The following is a 17,042-nucleotide window of genomic DNA, read 5'->3' as shown; positions in this document are numbered from 1 at the left end:
AGGAAACGGCCCATGAAATAGATGGGCGCCTTTGGGATCCAACATTAGACCCGATGTGGTTGCAGAGACTGGGCTCAGCTGGATATCACATAATTACCTTATCCCCGATGTAAGAAACAGTCAACACTGGGGTTTTTATTGGGTCATGGGGAATTTCAGCAGCCATCAATACTTGAGAATCAAGCCATCATCTCTTGGCCAGCATGGTACCCTTCACTGATATTGATCATGGGACTGAGATTCAGTGTTGGGAAAAGAAAAATGTGATGAACGTACCTTGGAAGTTGTACGACCCATGACCCTCTTCCCAGCAGCCCTCTAGCAAGAGAGAGGCACTAGCATTTTGATCACACAGACAAAATTTAGCCGTAAGTGTTACTCCTCTTTAGTGACAACATGTGAAGGAAAAAGAAGTTATACTGTGGGAGTAACATAATTTTTAGTTGTCTTGAGATACAGGGGAAGGTACAAGGACTTGCTTCTAAATGGTTGGTGAGACAGGGGAACAGGAGAAGCTTCTTCTGAAGATGATTTCATTGTGAGCTACCACTGAGTGGAAGTCTGAGGAAGTCTGACCCATTTGTCCTGAAATTAAGGATGAATGGAGGCAGCCAATGGGATGCCGAGAGAAATAAGAACATATAGGCTCTATACTTGTTTTTTGCAATTATTTGTTGTTTACTTAATTCTCACAGTAAGATAGATATTTTCAACCTCATCTTTTATGTGAAGAAAATGAGGCTTAGAATGATGAATTCATTTGCCCCCAAATCTCACAGCAAATAAGTCCTTGAGTGAGAGACAGATTCCAGATATCTCATTCCAAAGCCTATGCCTGCTCTTTAACCCATACTATGACACAATATCCGATTTTGTAATACTTTTAAGTTAAACTGTAGAATAGATAATAGATATGATTTGGGGCCATCCAATCCAAAAAAAGAATAAAGGTAAAAATAAATAATCATAGCTAACATTTCCTGAACAAAGCTATGTGTCAGGCACTGTGCTAAGCACATAAGATGTAGCAATGTATTTAATCTGTCAGCAATACCATGGGGTAGAAATGATTACGACCCCCATTGTCAAATGGAAAAAGTAAAGTTTAAAAAGGAAGAAAGAGAAAACTTTGGACAACCTGTATCTGTACTTCTCCATCTTATGATGCTAGAGAGAAAAGTATCTGTGATCTGGATTATAGATCACTAAGATACACAAAAATATTTCTAAGATTTCAGGGAACAAAGCAAAATGCATAGAGGGACCTCTTAAGAGTCATAATGTAGTTTATACTATAGTATAGTAAGGTCTTCAATAATAAGATTAAAGGAAGAAGGAGAATGGTTAAAATTATCAAGTGCTCAAGTCCGACTCACATCTCCAGCAATCAAAACAAAATAGCTTCACAGCAGATGTCTAAGTCCTCCACGTCTTCCACAGGAATCTGTTGTAAGAGTGGAGGACAGATGAGTTAGGTCTCATAGATCCAAAATATCAAATGGTTGGTTAATTGGAAGTCAGCTTATCAAACTGCAGCTGGAGATAGTTCTCAAATTTCTTGAAAGTTAGTTTTTTCACTGGGCCACAGGGAGCACCCAAACATAAGTACAAAGCAAACTGGAAAAGGAAGGCCATTGAGGTATTGTTGACCCCAGACGCAAAAAGGTGGGCAGCACGAGGAGGTCTTTGAGTGCCATTTCTGCTTTGCTGAATGGTGAGGTCAAGGATCTGTATGATATCTTTCTAACATAGAGAGATCGATCCTCCCTTATATTACTGTGGGATATTAATAAACTGAACTATTTTGGGTTCCAGAGCCAAGAGAAGGAAACTTAGCAGAAATGGTTTTTAACATTTGATCCCCAAAGCGGCTAAAATCGAACGTTATTAAAATAGAATGAACATATTTCAGTAAAATTGACATTTTAAAAATGTCAGTGGTTAATGGAGGCTAGATTTATACTTATCGATGATTCTTTTTTCGGAAGAATTTCCATAACATGCTTCTTAGTCAACCAAATAGAACATGACCTATGTGTTTATTGAAATTTGACAAAATCTGATTAGAATCTTGGAGTAGAGTCCTTTGAGTTATCAAAATATGAAGTTAGAAATAAATGTTATTGCCATAGGCACTTAGAAATTGGAAAATTTCAAACTTCCGAAGTGTCATAAAAAAAGAAGGCAAGAATTTGAATTTTTATGGTGCTCCTTTTTACAAAATGCACATTTACCGCAGTTAACATATATCTGAGTCACTGATGTCTACTAGTGGTTAAGATTGTAGAATTCCACCTAATCACTTTAATTAGTTGTTTTTTATGAATGAAAGTAGGAAATGCACATCTTTTTTATGAGTACTTACTGTACATTGATTCATGAATTTGCTATATTATTGGTTGTTGTTGTTTACAAAAGGTTAGTTTTTGCATTAAAGGTAAGACATGTTAGAAGTAAGGATACATGTGAAGAAATAAAGAGAAACAGTGGAGAGGAGGAGGAGGAAGTGAGTGGCACAGACTGGAGGCAGTGTCAGAGACGGTCTTGGCCGCAGAGAGGTAATGGCTGTGAAGAGGGTTAGATGTGACAGTAAGTGCAGGAATCTATTGATGACCTATTATTATCAATTTTAAAAACAGCCTATAATGCAAGAGCAGAGAGCAGCTGGACAGGTGGAAAGAATGGAATGAAAAGAGGTTTCTACCACACAGAATACCTTGGAGGCCCATGATGGCCAATCTGCAGAGCTGCGCGCGTGTGTGTGTGTGTGTGTAGACATCTATTGTCAGAGTAATCTATTTTACCTCTAGAGAACAATCACTGCATTTGTCTGGCATTAGCAGTGATTCCTCTCTGTGGAGTTTAGGTGTGGATGAAATATCCATGGTGTGATCAATTGTCTTAAAACCATCTTCTGGCTTGTGGCTACTATCACTTTTGTGGTTATTTGTATTTTTGGTCTTTTCACCCTCCTCACATTCAGATGATTACCAGTAGGTTCAGTGCCTAGACCATTTCACTACAAAATCAAACATCTGAAAAAATAATCACATAGGAGCTGACAGAATAGTAATGTGAACAAAACCAAGGAGCATTTCCTGATAATTGAATAGATAGCTGCAGACTGCCGTTCTCAGAGATTTCTTGGAGCATTTCTGTGTGTACATCAGACATATTACACATTTGTCTCTTTTTATTTAAGTGATATGTTTGGGTCTGGCATATAGTGCTGAATAAATATGGGATGAATGAAATAAATGTTTGCAGAGCAATCTTATTTTAAATGTGTTAGGGAAGAATTTTATTTTTTATATACTCGGTAATTAATTATGGGTGTCTGCTATATTAGAGGCATTATCAGAAGCACTAGAGACAAACGGAAAAAGAAAATATGAAGAGCTCATACTCTAGTGAAGGAAACAGGCACAAAAAGAGGTGATTACAGACAGTGCAGTGTAGCTGTCGCTGTGATGACTCCATGTTCACAATAGGCCCTTAATCCTGGCCAGGCAGGGCTTCCAAGAGAAGTCTTGTCAATACACAGGGAGACAGGAAGGTGGTCCCGATGGAGTATTAGTTGTTTATAAAAGTCCAGAAGAAATTACAAGCAAACAGGTTAAGATGAGGGAGGGAGGGGGTTAGATCCCGAAGGACTCTGTATACTGCAGTAAAGATTTTCCCTTTTATCCTGAAGATTATAAGAAGTGCCCTGAACAGGTTTAAGCTTTGGAAAGATCACTCTGGCTGTGGTGTACAGAATGGATTGGAACAGAGCAGGACTAGAAAGCGGAAAGTCTTTATGAGATGGTTATGCTCAATCAACCGAGAATTAATTCCTGACTTAACAGAGTGGCAAAGGGATGGAAAAAAGTAGACCCCTCAGGACTGGGTGTAAGAAAAGGGAATGTCAAAAACGTCAGCATTTCCAGTTTAAGCAGCAAGGTGTGTAGGGGCGCTTGTTGTGAGAAGACAAGGTGAGGAGCAGGTTTCGGGAGGACAGTAGCTCAGGGGAGAGATTCTTTATTGACCTGAAAAATCTCTGAGATGGTTTAAATACCAGCTTTAAAGATCTAGTAGAAAGGAAAAACATTTCTATTAAAAAGATTTTAAAAATAACTCCTCTTAAAAGGAAAATTCTTAAGTTTTAGAAACAGGTCTGTATTTTCTTATCATATTTACATTCCTTCCCTTCTTACCTTCTGCAGAGAAGATACGTGATACATTGACCTCATAGAGTGATTTATAGACTTATAACTCTAAAGATTATACACATACAAACATTAGCATGAGTCTGTTTACTGTAGTTCATTATAATACGCATGAGAATAAATTTCAAGATGGCCACAGACGGTTCTCTGTCAAGTATTCATTTCTTCTTCTTTTTCTTTTAATGTAGGTACTGGGGATTGAACCCAGGACCTCGTGCATGCTAAGCATGCCCTCTACCACTGAGTTATACCAGCTCCTCCTCCCCATATTTATGTCTTAACAACATATGGTGAATAACATTGTAGCTTGCAGGACATAAGACCACATTGGCACAATTTTGGAAAAACTGAATTAATGATATTAATTTTATGTTTCTATTTTTATATTCCCATGGTTTTTGATTGCCTGTAAAATTTTTTGTTGTCAAAAAAAAAGTAGAGGATAATTAAAAACTTTTCAAAATTCTCCCATTTTCCAGGGAGAACAAGTGACATAGAATCAGGATATTTATTCCAATATGAATAATATGTGAAAGATTATAAACATTTACACCTTAAGGTGCATAGAATAAATTTGCTCTAGAGAGATCTTGAAATACAGCCCTAACTAATTATCAGTTAGACAATAAAGTTCAGGTTCTTTCTGGTGCTCCAAGTGTTCACAGTCTTCGAAATAAGCTGAATTTAGCCTATCATTTTATAATTGCAGTTCATTAATTCTTGATTAAATGCACACTCAACATGCAGTTTTTAAAATACTAGTGATACCATATTTTACAATCAGTCCCTGAGGTAAGTATAGCACAACTGGATGAACCTACTTGATTCAGTGTTTTAACACAGTACAAGGAAATCAGTTACCATCCTCATAATATATCAGTTTAATCGGTAATTTTGATAAATACTCATATCCGTTCCAGTTTGAACCAGTATTAGATATTTATTTTGAACTTGAATTTGTTCTTGAGTGATCAATGCCTGTCTATAGCCTGGCAGTGTATTTTAAATGTCTGTGTCTCCTGCTTCATTACAAATGGTCTGTGTGTGTGTGTGTGTGTGTGTGTGTGTGTGTGTGTACCTGTGTGCATTTATTTTGTTTGGAAAATATTATTTTAAAATAATTTGAGACCAACAGATTAACATATCTGATTACATTGAACTAGACTCTGTTTTACAACTGAAGACATTCTTTCAGTAATGACAAATGTATCAAAACACTTAAACCCTTATATAATATATATATTATATATGTCATAACCCAAAAAGTTAATAAACAGTGGCTATTTTTCTAGAGCCTCTACGGTGACTGCACTAACTGAGAATATAAATGCATGTAGCTTAATGCCTGTGAACCATCAAAGGGAAACATTGTCCAGATACTGAGTGAAGTGGGAATTGAGCAGTATGGTAGGGATAAGTGAATTTTTATTTGCTGGTCTCAGTCATGGATAATTCATTTGAGCTTAGGAGTGGGGTTTCCAATATGCTTAATTGTCGGACATTATTTGGAGAGTTTGATCATAAATTCTCATTAGGACAGCACTTCGGTTTATCTTGTCCTAAAGCTCAAGTACCATGTCTCACCGCTGTGGCATGTGAGAGACCTCTTTGATAGATACGTCTAGACAATTGTGGCATCAACATTCAGAGCAGAGCTGGTCAGCTTTCTCCTCAGCCACTGAGAACGTTGCCCCTTCAAGCACTAGACTTTCCCCATTAACTGAGCTACAGTTACACCATGCACCATTCATTGATTGGAAGATCACCTTGATAGAGGACTTTTCAGATTGCCTCTATCAGCTGTCTTCCTCATTTACAGATGGAAACTTACAAGGAATGTCAGTGAACTAAAACACTGACTTATGTTTCAAAAGGTAAATCTTAAAGCCAGATTGTAATGGAGCCCCCTTCCTGCTTTTTGACTTTCATCACTTGACCCTCTCTATAAACAAAGCTTGTCCGGAACTCCTGCTTTAGTAGTGAACCTTTTTCTGAGTATTATGTACACACATATTTTTCTTCAGAAAAAGTGGGAGTGCACAATGGCTAAATTGTTTTATTCATGTTGTGTTTCAAAATCCAGTTTAACACGACAGCATAGAATTAGTCAAATGGCCCTTTAGGCTGGCTTTGCACTCCCTCCACTTCTTGTCTCATAGTCTCTTTAATGTCAGGCAACGACATTTATCGAGGGCCCACTTTGTGGTGGGCCTTGTGTGGAGGAGCCTCCAGAAAAGTTGTTAGCACTGGTTACTGAAGAATGTCCTCTTTTATATACTAGAAGTCAAGAGACAGCAGTCTGGAATGGAAATAATAGCTGGCAGGAACGTAAAATTAAATTGGCTAATTGATGTTTGCGGGCACATAAATAGCCTGGCAATATTCACTTCAGTTAATTTGTGTACAGCATAAACAGTAAAACTCCTTTGTACTGACCTCAAGTGGCAAAGTTATGCCACACTTTAATATAGGGAATCGAGTGTAGATCTATAAATTATGCAGCAATTGTCCTTATCGATCAATTATATAACAGATCCAACTGGTGAAAATCATTACATATTTAACTTTAGCCAAAGAAATGATATTGAATGTACCCAGACAAGGGGGAAAATAGCATGCCGCCTCGGTTGTTGCACAAAATGTTCCAGTTTTATTTCCACAGGTCAGTGGTTCCCAAAGTTAGAAGAACTTGTCCTTGGTTTTGTGTGGTTGGGCATGGAGAATTTTTGCACAAAATTGGAGTAATGAAATATGACTGTAATCAGATAAATACATTTGACCAAAACAATCAGTCTTCAATTATGGTTACCATGGTGAAAAAAAAAGGAGATGGTTTGTAGTCTAAGCAGATTTCTAAATTCAGCAAATGTAACATAAATCTTACATATTAGGAATGATCTGCAAAATACAAAGTGCTAACTAAATATCATGTTAGGACAATTTGTTTTGCACATGCATAGTTTAGGTTGAGAGAGACTCTACATTGATTTTTAAAGATATGTGTGATAGATATTCTTGAATAACCCTTACAACTTGGAAAAGAGGGAAAATTTAATTTCTATGATTCTGAATGAACCTTTTTTTCTGATGTGCCACTTTAAAGACTTCTGGCAAAATATTTTTTTCAGTATGTTTAATATGATAGCACTTGCCCTTTAAGAACACATTTTTAGTCTGAGGAAGAATAAAACCCCTACTAGCTTATGCAGTTGGTTTGCAAAAACTTGTTCTACAACGTCCTATAAAGCTGTCTTACTATGTCAGTTTTGGTAAGCGAGCCCATTCCAGGTGAAGGTTGTTTTACAAATTATGAGGTGTAGAAAACTGGCAGGGTGTGGTTTCCAAAATGTTTCCAGGTTTGCAGTGGGGCTAGTATTCAGTAATGGTGTAGTCAGAGCAAAAGAGGCCTCATCTTGGAAAAGAGCTCCTGGTTACCAACCTAGAGATTTTCATATTTCACACTGTGGTCCTTTCATCTTCCCTCATGAGTCTCCCAGGGAAATGCTACTGAACATAGTCAGCTCATAGAACCAGAGATGCATGATGTGCAAGATGCTGAGTAGTTCTAATCTTTTTTTTTTTTTTGCTTTTCATGCTAATGAACTAAATAGATGGTTTGCTTCAACCACCACCTTGTGTTAGATGTATGTTTGTGTTAACAGTTCTGTTTCATAGAAGTAAAGAACTTCAGAGCTGGAAGGGATATAGAAATCATCCAGTCTCATCCCCTTATTTTAAGAAAGAGAATGAAAGCCCAGATTTGATAGAGACACACAGATCCACCCAGGTAAATTAGTGGTAGAACCAAAATCTGGGATTCGTTACTCCGAGCTAAGAGGTCTTTTTACGCCTCTGCAGGACCTGCGATCTAACTCTTCAGGTTAAATTATAGAACTGAGGCAGTTATTTCTTCTCCAAGGTGTTAGTTTTCTGATGTTTCTGTAGTCATTGCTTCTTCTTAAAACTGTAGTGGATGGTTTTCAGATTTGCTGTCATAGGGACTTCAGCCTCTACTTTCAGATTACAGCTGAGATAGAACTAGCTTTTGCTTTCAGTCCTTAATCACCTCTCTCTTTTGATGGATTTGAAACACAGTAATACAGATGAAATAATAACAGTAAAAGTGCCTGGGAATTTAAGAAGATATTGCAAATATGTCACATCGTGGAGGTTTTGAATTTCCCTTTCTGAATCATGCACCACATTCAAGTATCCTGCTCTAAGTGTGGCCAAACATGCAAATATTTGCTTTCTGAGTAATTTGCCCTAATGACTTTGAAGCATTTTTGAGAAACAGTGGTGGCATTGTTCTGCCCAGGCAGAAAGCATATCCCTTGCCATGTCCACAGAGATTCCAGTAGTCTGCTGGCACATTATTAAGGCATGGGTGCTGCACAGTATTTGCTAACCTTGCCTTCTAGGCAACACAATGTTAGGTATATAGGTTGTCAGGTCATCCAAGCCTTTGTGACAATCCTGCCTGGTGGCCACTCTTATTTCTTAGTTAAGCACTAGGAGTCAAACTGGAAAGGTCTTACCTTCTGAAGTAATGCTCTCTTTGGTGGGCCCCTCTCACCCTTAGTTTTGATCAGGCTAAAAGCATCAGATCATTGGCAAGTTTGGAGACATCACAAATGTGAAAACTTCATTGGAAGTTCTGTTTTCATGGCTATAGTATCTTCTAGGTCTATAATTTAAATCTGTTTAGCCAGCAAAGAGAAAATTTCAGCAGTCACAGGAGCAGCAGCGGTGTGTACCTGTCTTTCTTTTGCCCATTCTTGTTTAGGCATTCAACTTTAGCAGTGGGACCACTATGGGAAGTGTTTTGGGCAGCGCTAATAATAGCAGCATGGATGTGATATTCAACAAGCATGAATTTTCTCTATTAGGGAACGAATGAGAAGATTTTCCTGGGATGAAGAAAAGAGAGAAGGGTAGACAAAGACTAATTGCTCATCATTTAGAACAAGTGTCTTTTAAGACTTGTCAACATGTTTCTTGTTTGGTTCATAATTCAGTGTACTTTATAAACATTTTTTTTCTTTTGTAACAAAACACTACAAATTCCTTTCTAGGAAAATTCACCCCAAACAGGGTTAATATGTTTTCAAAGACTTAAAGTTTATTGCAATCTGGAAATAAATGGAAAGATCTGTCCTGCTTAAAATGTTTATAATGATCAAATCTGTTACTGTTAATGTGTAAAAGAAGAAGTTTAGGGCGATGAAGTCCAGTTAAACATTGATGTTATGAATCGTGCTCCCATCTGTGGCTGCCTTTTATTCATTTACTTAACAAACATTTAATCCTATTGTGTGTATTTCACCTCAGTGAGAAGGTCAGTGAGAGAGATGAGGCATACTGTGTAAAAAGAGTACAAGTTGATAGTGGTGCCAACTTCATTCAAAAAGATAGAACAAATTAAGAGACTAACATAGGGGTAATTAAGACTTTCAGGGGAAAGTGAATTTTAGGAGGAGCTTTGAAAAAGACAATGGATGTGTACTGATGGAGGAAGGGAGGGGCATGCTTGGCTGAAAGAGAAGCAAAATCGACGGCACAGTGGTAGAATGGGTCACGTATTAACGAGACAGAAACATGCCAGGAAACAATTCATGCTGTTAAAGCACTGTAAAATTAGTTATCAAGCACCTAGGAATATCATTCCCTAATCCGGAGTAGTTAGGTATTCCTTTTATGTGTGTAAGTACAGACTTTCAGATCTCAGCTCAATGAGGGGAGGAGGCTAGAGAGAAATTTTAGGGTTCACTTCCAGTTTTTAAGTTGCATGATTCTACGTGTGAAGACTGCTGAATATTTAATTTCTTGTTTTAAAAATAGTCAGCTAACTGATTCTAAAGGTGGGGGGAAAGGTGCTCCTCTTTCAACAGCTGCCAAAATCTTGGTTTATATTTTGAATGAAAGAGTTCATATATATTCAAGAAGAAGCAGCCATTGTTAAGGCTTTGTAAGGCATTGTAAAGCTTTAAGAACCTTCTTCTAGAGAAGATGGAACAATTAAAAACACATCCTCTTAGAAGAGTTTATAACCACATCATTAAACATCATAGCTTACTTAATTTGGACAGTACGTGGTTCAAGTATGTGAAACATTTGATGAGAATTACCATATTATGCAAAATCATTACCTTAGTCTATATAAGAATAATTCAGGCAACATAGAAGGCTTTGCTAGAGACGTCTCAGCTGCCAGTCTAATCTTGTTACGCTATTGAAGCTCCATCGTTTTGAATACTTTCACCCCAACCTTTAACATTTAAAATGTTTAGGTTATGCTCCTCTTTAACATGAATGGAGAAGTTATGTTCACACCCTGCCCCCCATGTTGTCCTAATATTGTAGGTTCAGTCAGTACATTTCTAAAAAGAGGTTTAAATGATGCTTTCACCTATAGCTGAAAGGTAAAAAATATTTCCACTGAATGCTGATAATGCCTTTCAGAAATTGGAGTTTAGGGCTCTAGTATTAAGTAACATCCCCTAAGCTCATAAACTCTGGGATAAAGGGTTATTCAAACAGGATTGGTAAAAAAGCAACATGGGGGTCCTTACAGAAATCAAGCAAACATGATTTGAGTTCATAGGGCTTTGGGCAGCAATACAGAGTGATAGACTATTACAGGAACGCTGTTTTTAATGAAAAAAATGACAAAGCATTTCTAGTTTTTTTAAAAAGTGACAAATTGGAAAGGTGAGTTCTAGTCTATCAAATGTAATGTGGTTAATTTCTAAGTATCTTCCACTTCCTATTTCCCCAAATGATTGCTTTCAATTCAGTACACTTCATAAATATTTAGCATTTAATACAGAACATGTAGATGGATGATACAGAAAATCTAAGTCTGGACCCTACCAGTGAATAGTTTAAAACCTATCTAGCAAAGAAGATATGCACACACAAAAGAAATAACCAATGAGGAAGGACAGCACTGTTAAAATAATTCTATACATAATGTTATGGGGGAAACCCTAAAGTGGGGGGAATGAAGTTCAACTCATTATGGTCTATAACAAAGTCTTGATTTTTTTCAAAAATCTACCATATATTTGCTGTGCTCACCTCATGGGAAACAATTTCCTTCAAAAACCTGTACTATGGTTTCAAAGCTAGTATGTATGGTGTTGAAAGCCATTCTTTATTTTTTTTTTTATAGAGCTGAGGGAAACGTTGTCAAAATAATAAAAAGTAACAAGAAGTATAAATGAAGCCAAGTGCTTGTTCTCATTGGAACCATCATGAATAATGAAAAACTATGGATAATTTATAAAATTTAAAACATCCATATCAGTGTAAAATGAACCATTTTGAGGGATGTATTTCCAATGAGTTTTAAACGCTGCAAGGATGGCTAATTTTTTTCTGCAAATGATTATGAAAAAAGAATAACGAATAATGTAGTAAGCCAAGTGGATGCTTCTTGGTTTAAGCAATTACAAGAGTAGTTTTTACCTGTCATGCCGGTGAAGCGAGGTCATTAGCAGCTTTAGTGTTCTGTAGAAAGACCAAGAGGGAGAAACTCAAAGGCATTCACTGAGTCATGCAAAAATTCTCCTATGTAGAGACGTTTACACAGCAGGAACTTAAGTCCATGTGTAAAGCAGGCTGCTCGCATGCTGAAAAACAAAACACCACCCCTCCCTCGCCTGCTCCCCCTTGGCCTCACCCCCCTCACTCCATTGACATGCATAGCTGGCCTGGTAGGTGTAAAAATAGACTGGCAGCGCCTGAATTGGAAATGGTCACTGAAGGCAGCCTGCAGTTGCTGGGGTTTTGAGTTCTCTCTGACACCAGCAACCCGGTCAGCAGATGGGGAGAGCTGGTGAGGGGCGTGTAGGGGAACTGAGCAGAGGAGCCAAGGGTCGTCTGGATGAATCGTCCCCGTTAGTGTCCCCCTGGGAGCCCTGGACAGAGCACAGACGGCAAAGACCGGCCCACTGACGGCAGAAACCGTAGAACTGAGATGGGGAATGCAGCTCTCTGCCCGTCTTGCCAGGCGGATAAGAGCGTAAGAGCACAGGGACACTTGCAGGAATTGGACAAAACCCCAGACTACTATGGCTGTAACAGCGAGGACACCAAAGAACTGGGGGTGCGGGTAAGTTCTAAGCCACGAACAGGAGGACAAAAGGATGGTGGCATGAGACTCAACGTTGGCCCTTACTGGTTAAACCTCTAAACTTCCTGGGAGGAAGCTGACGGAACAAAACCAATGTGATCAAACCAGCTGACAGTTTCTGATTCAGTGGCCTGCTGCTGTTTCCTCTGGGTGCTCCCAAGTGCTCGTATTTTTTCCTCCTGAGCTGGCTTCAGCTAGGAATTGACATTTGGGAATAAGTCAGAGTGATGTCTCTTTAACTCGAAATTTTGTCCAAAGCTAAACATATATTTTATGATAGAGTGACTTGCAGCAATATTGCAGAGATTCACTTACATTCAGGCTGTTAAATTATTTTGCCTGTGTGTATATTCATAGTTCATTTTTATGAGGTCACAGAAGATTTTTTAAAATTCTTTAAAAATTATTTTTTTGAGGGGGAAGTTAATTAGGTTTATTCATTTATTTATTTTTAGAGCAGGTACTGGGGTTTGAACCCAGAACCTCCTGTGCTCTACCACTTGAACTATATCTTCCCCCCCAACAGAAGATTTTTTAAGCACGTGCTAATTTCGAATCCCAACTTTAGACTATAAAGGCGTTTTATTTCTAATATTTTACTAACTTCAGTGCAAAGACCTTTAAATACTGTTCTGGTTATGATAATATTTTGTGCCGACGCCTAAAAGTTGAGCAATCAAATATCTAAGTTGACTTTCAGACTTTAGTAATTCATAATCATGGTATGTTCCTTAAAGTGGTTACAAAAGGCTTATTGTGATTTTGGGGAGGGGGAGGGCAAAAAATCTCTCTGAAATATTTTGATTTTCAAGTTGCTGGAGGCTAAAGTTTATCTTTGATCTGTCAGATGCAGGAATTTGACCTTATAGCGAGTCGTTTATTTCAGAGGGAAGCCATGAAACTAAGATTCGGAGGATTTCTGAATGGGAGAAACGGAGAGGTTGTACTTCACAGGGGTGCCCGGTATTTCCAGGAGGGAGGGCTCAGAGGAGGTTTCCTTCTCTCTTTGGCTTTTGCTCTGACCTGGATGAACCTGATAATTTCGTAGCATTGATGTTCCATCAGATCCCAGTGAAACTGAAACAGAAACTAAGAGCTTATCAATAAAAACGTGTTTGCAGTTAGCAAAATTGAAAAGAAAGTCAGGTCAGTACGGTAGTGACAAACAAGGGCAGTGCTTCCAGAATTGGAAAGAAGCCACCCCAGGCAAGAGATTTAGCAAAAAGTTGGGGAGTGAGGCGATCCCACTGGGGTGGGAGAGCACCTGCCTTAACAGCCGCACAGCCCTCGTTTGTGACCAGGGGCTGGTGCATTTCTCCTTCTGGGTTAGACTTTATGGTTTAAGTGGCCTCCACCCACTAGGAGCCTCACTCGGGATTTCTGAGCGGTCACTGAAGTGCAATTTCTGGACTGAGGGCCCCCCCGAAAAAGGGTGAACATTTAGGTAACTCTTTGGTACCTTTACAAGCTTACTTAGTTGCAATATATAAATAATAAATGCCCTAACAAATAACTACCTGATTTAAAAGGTAGTTTCTAGGAATTTAAAAAAAATTAATTTAGCATTTAGACTATTCTTTAAAATATTAGTTAATAATTCCTTCAAAATTTTGAAGTTACACAAATGTATTCCATTTTTTCACCTTTTAAAAACCATTAAAATGTAATGCATGTAATTTATTTTAATTAGAGGCACTTTAAAAATTAAATATAAAAGCCAATTTAAATTTTTTTTTAATTTTTATTTTTGGAGGGTGGGGGATGTAATTAGGTTTGTTTGTTTGTTTGTTTAACGGAGGTACTGGAGATTGAGCCAAGGACCTATGATGCTAGGCATGGGCTCTGCCACTGAGCTATACCCTCTCCCTAAAAACCTATTTTTTTCAATATAAAGAACAGAAGTCGTGATATCTTGATGCACTGATAGGTTCTTTTAGGTAACAAAGAGGATGTGTTAGTGTGATTTTGAGGTCCAAGGGCTGAAATGAGAAATTCATCCAAAACTTCAGAGTTCAGAATATGATTGAAAACTTTTTAAAAAGAAATAATCCATAGTGATGTCATTCTCTTGTTGAAATCCTTCTAACCCTCTTAGTATAGCCCTGGAAAAAAAAAAGTGAGTTGATCCTTTAAAAAATTATTATGATCTGATTTCTCTGAATTAAGTAATATAACGTGCCGATCATTGAATAAACTCTTCTGTCAATGACGTTATAGACAGGAGCATACAGTGATTTTTGTGACATGGAAAGTTATGGTAGAAATGGAAATGCACCTGTTATCTACCTTCTGAAGGGATATTGTACTCGGGATTTCATCACTTTAGACACAGGGGGGAAAAAGTTAGTTCATAATACCAAGAATGACTGAAGCAAAATATGTAGTTCTATCCAGCTTAAGTTTCCCAAACTTAAGAACTCTATCACCTTACTTTATTTTTAAATAGCTACTAGAAGACTGAAGTCACTGCTTACATCGTCTAGGTACATTTCTTAATTAGCCCCTTTTCATCATTTATGCTTGTCACAATTAATGATTAAGTTAATTGGTTCAGAACTTATTAACAGATATTTTTATAGTTTTTTTTGAGGGGTAAAACAGAAACAGAGGTCCTTAGCACTTTTTTTCTTCTGGAAATTAACTTAGAAATGTTTTATAGAGTTTATTGTGTTTTTAGGCCAAAAAATTCAAATAAATACATTGTCCAGCTTTATTCATAATCAGAACTAAACTCATGGAAAAAATACAAATTTTGAGGTTCTAAAACTTCTGAGCTTTATGTAAATTAATGCTTCATTCTTTTCTGTAAGTTTTATTTAGAATTTTGAATAGTTTGACATTTATTTTATACAGATGAGTATAGCCATGTGGAATAAATCAGTTTCCAGGAATTGTGTTTGAAGTAAACAAACAAAAAATAATTTCTTCTTGAACAATATTGTTGTATGTCCATATTTGAAATTCCACTTACAGGCTTTCACATTTTTTTATAAGATTAAAAAAATCAGACCAGAATTTATTTCTAGATATGGTACATAGTTAAACCTAGAAATTATATCAAAAAAGTAGAAAATGAAACTAAACATTGTTTCGGCAATATAATAATTTTCTAAGCCTTAAAGCAACTTTAAAAGATAATAGCAAAAAAGGTGAACAGCTAATATGCCACAAAATTTTAAAATTCTATACCTGGACAAATAACACATTATTTTAAAATAAATATACAAATTAATACTTAAATCAGCTCTGAACTCTGCAAACTCTGTAAAGGGCCATAGAGTGAATGTTACACTTTGTGGGCTTGTGATCTCTGGTGCAGCTATTCAGCTCTGTTGTTGTCTGAACAAAAGCAGCCATAAGCAGGAGGTAAACAAATAGACCTGGCTGTATTCCAACAGTTCCTAAATTTTCTGTGATTAAATTATCAATTGCTAACATTTTCAATTCCTAAATATTAATTTTAGTTACAATTTTTCTGTTTTATAAAGATACACATTAAAACGATAAAATAAAATATTCTGTCTGTTAACAAAGATATAAAATATAATAATATTCAGTCTTAGAAGATTGTGTTGAAACTTGTAGACATTCCTGGGTGTGTTGTAAATTTTTCTAATTATTTGGAAAGCAATTTGGAAATACATTTCAAACGAGTTACAGCTAGCTTCTCTTTTCCTTTTTGCTAGTGCAGTGAGGACTCTAGTAGCAGGGAGGTATTTGAGTGGAGGAAAAGAGTAGGCAAACCTTCTGTGCAGACTCCCACCCCCAACCACAGATAATGGACTAGGCTGGACTGCAGTCCCTCTGTTGTACTGTATTTCCAAGTCCATCCCTCCCTTCACTCAAAATTTGAGGACACCAGAGAGCTCTACTCCCAGAGACCTTATTCCAAATCCACAGAGAAAAAAAAATGTCTGCCTTCCTCATGAAGATGTAAGACTTACGAGCTCATGTTAGGGTTTTCCTCTGAAATGTGGTTGCCTCTTATGTTAGTCCTTGAAGGACACGAAGATCTGCTATTATCCCCATCAACCTGACAGTTCCAAAAAGAGGAAGCAGGTGGGGCAGAGACAGTCAAGAACAAAATTCAGCTGTATTCACGTTCTTATTCAGAATAAGTCCTACTAATAGTTCTGAATGTTTCTGTTGATTGCAGAAGGAAAAACCACATTATCTCTCAGATACCTTTTTGTTTTCATTTACGCAGATGATTGGTATGTATATACCAGGTTCACTTATGAAAGCAGAGGCTCTTAGAGATGCCTTACAGACTTCATCCTGGGCCCTAGAGAAGCTCTGTCTGGGACATGAGTCAGCAAAGCCATGCAGGGGCTAAGTGGGCTCCAGATGGACGGCTTCTTGACCATGCTTTGGTAAAGTGCAATCTAGAACAGCATCAGGAATATGTTTTATTTCTTGTTCTTCTTCTTGGCATGAATTTTTGTTATGGCATCATTTATAGATTTGCATATTGACCTAAGTGCTCTCTATATTTTTCTTGCAATGGGACCATGTGCTTTTATTGTAGTTTCTTTACCATATCAGATTAATTTGCTTCATCCCAACAGCAAAACCATAAATGTGATGCTTCATCACAAATATTCCTTAGGTTATCTGTCCTAGCTGATTTTTAAGTTAGTACATCCTTCTCTTTTTACCGTGTATCCTCAGAGATTTTTCTGTTCTTGTTTCATTTA

General features: G+C 37.3%; 1 protein-coding gene across 4 annotated transcripts in view; it reads left to right on the top strand.

Moving 5' to 3' along the window:
• The window catches only part of ANK2 (ankyrin 2), a 521,075-nt gene that overhangs the window by 283,141 nt on the left and 220,892 nt on the right, over positions 1-17,042 (top strand). The window contains exon 1 of one of the 4 annotated variants that reach the window (XM_072938391.1): positions 11,960-12,324. The exons of the other annotated variants lie outside the window; for them this stretch is intronic. Within the exon in view, the coding sequence (XP_072794492.1) occupies positions 12,190-12,324 (135 nt within the window). The 5' untranslated portion in view covers positions 11,960-12,189. Of the gene's footprint in view, positions 1-11,959; positions 12,325-17,042 lie in introns of those variants that run through there. 4 annotated transcript variants of the gene reach the window in all.

The sequence above is a fragment of the Vicugna pacos genome, chromosome 2 (assembly GCF_048564905.1).
Source record: "Vicugna pacos chromosome 2, VicPac4, whole genome shotgun sequence".
In the NCBI taxonomy this organism is placed as follows: domain Eukaryota; kingdom Metazoa; phylum Chordata; class Mammalia; order Artiodactyla; family Camelidae; genus Vicugna; species Vicugna pacos.
The sequence above is the reverse complement of the archived record's forward strand: the minus strand, read 5'-3'. Positions and strand labels throughout refer to the sequence as shown.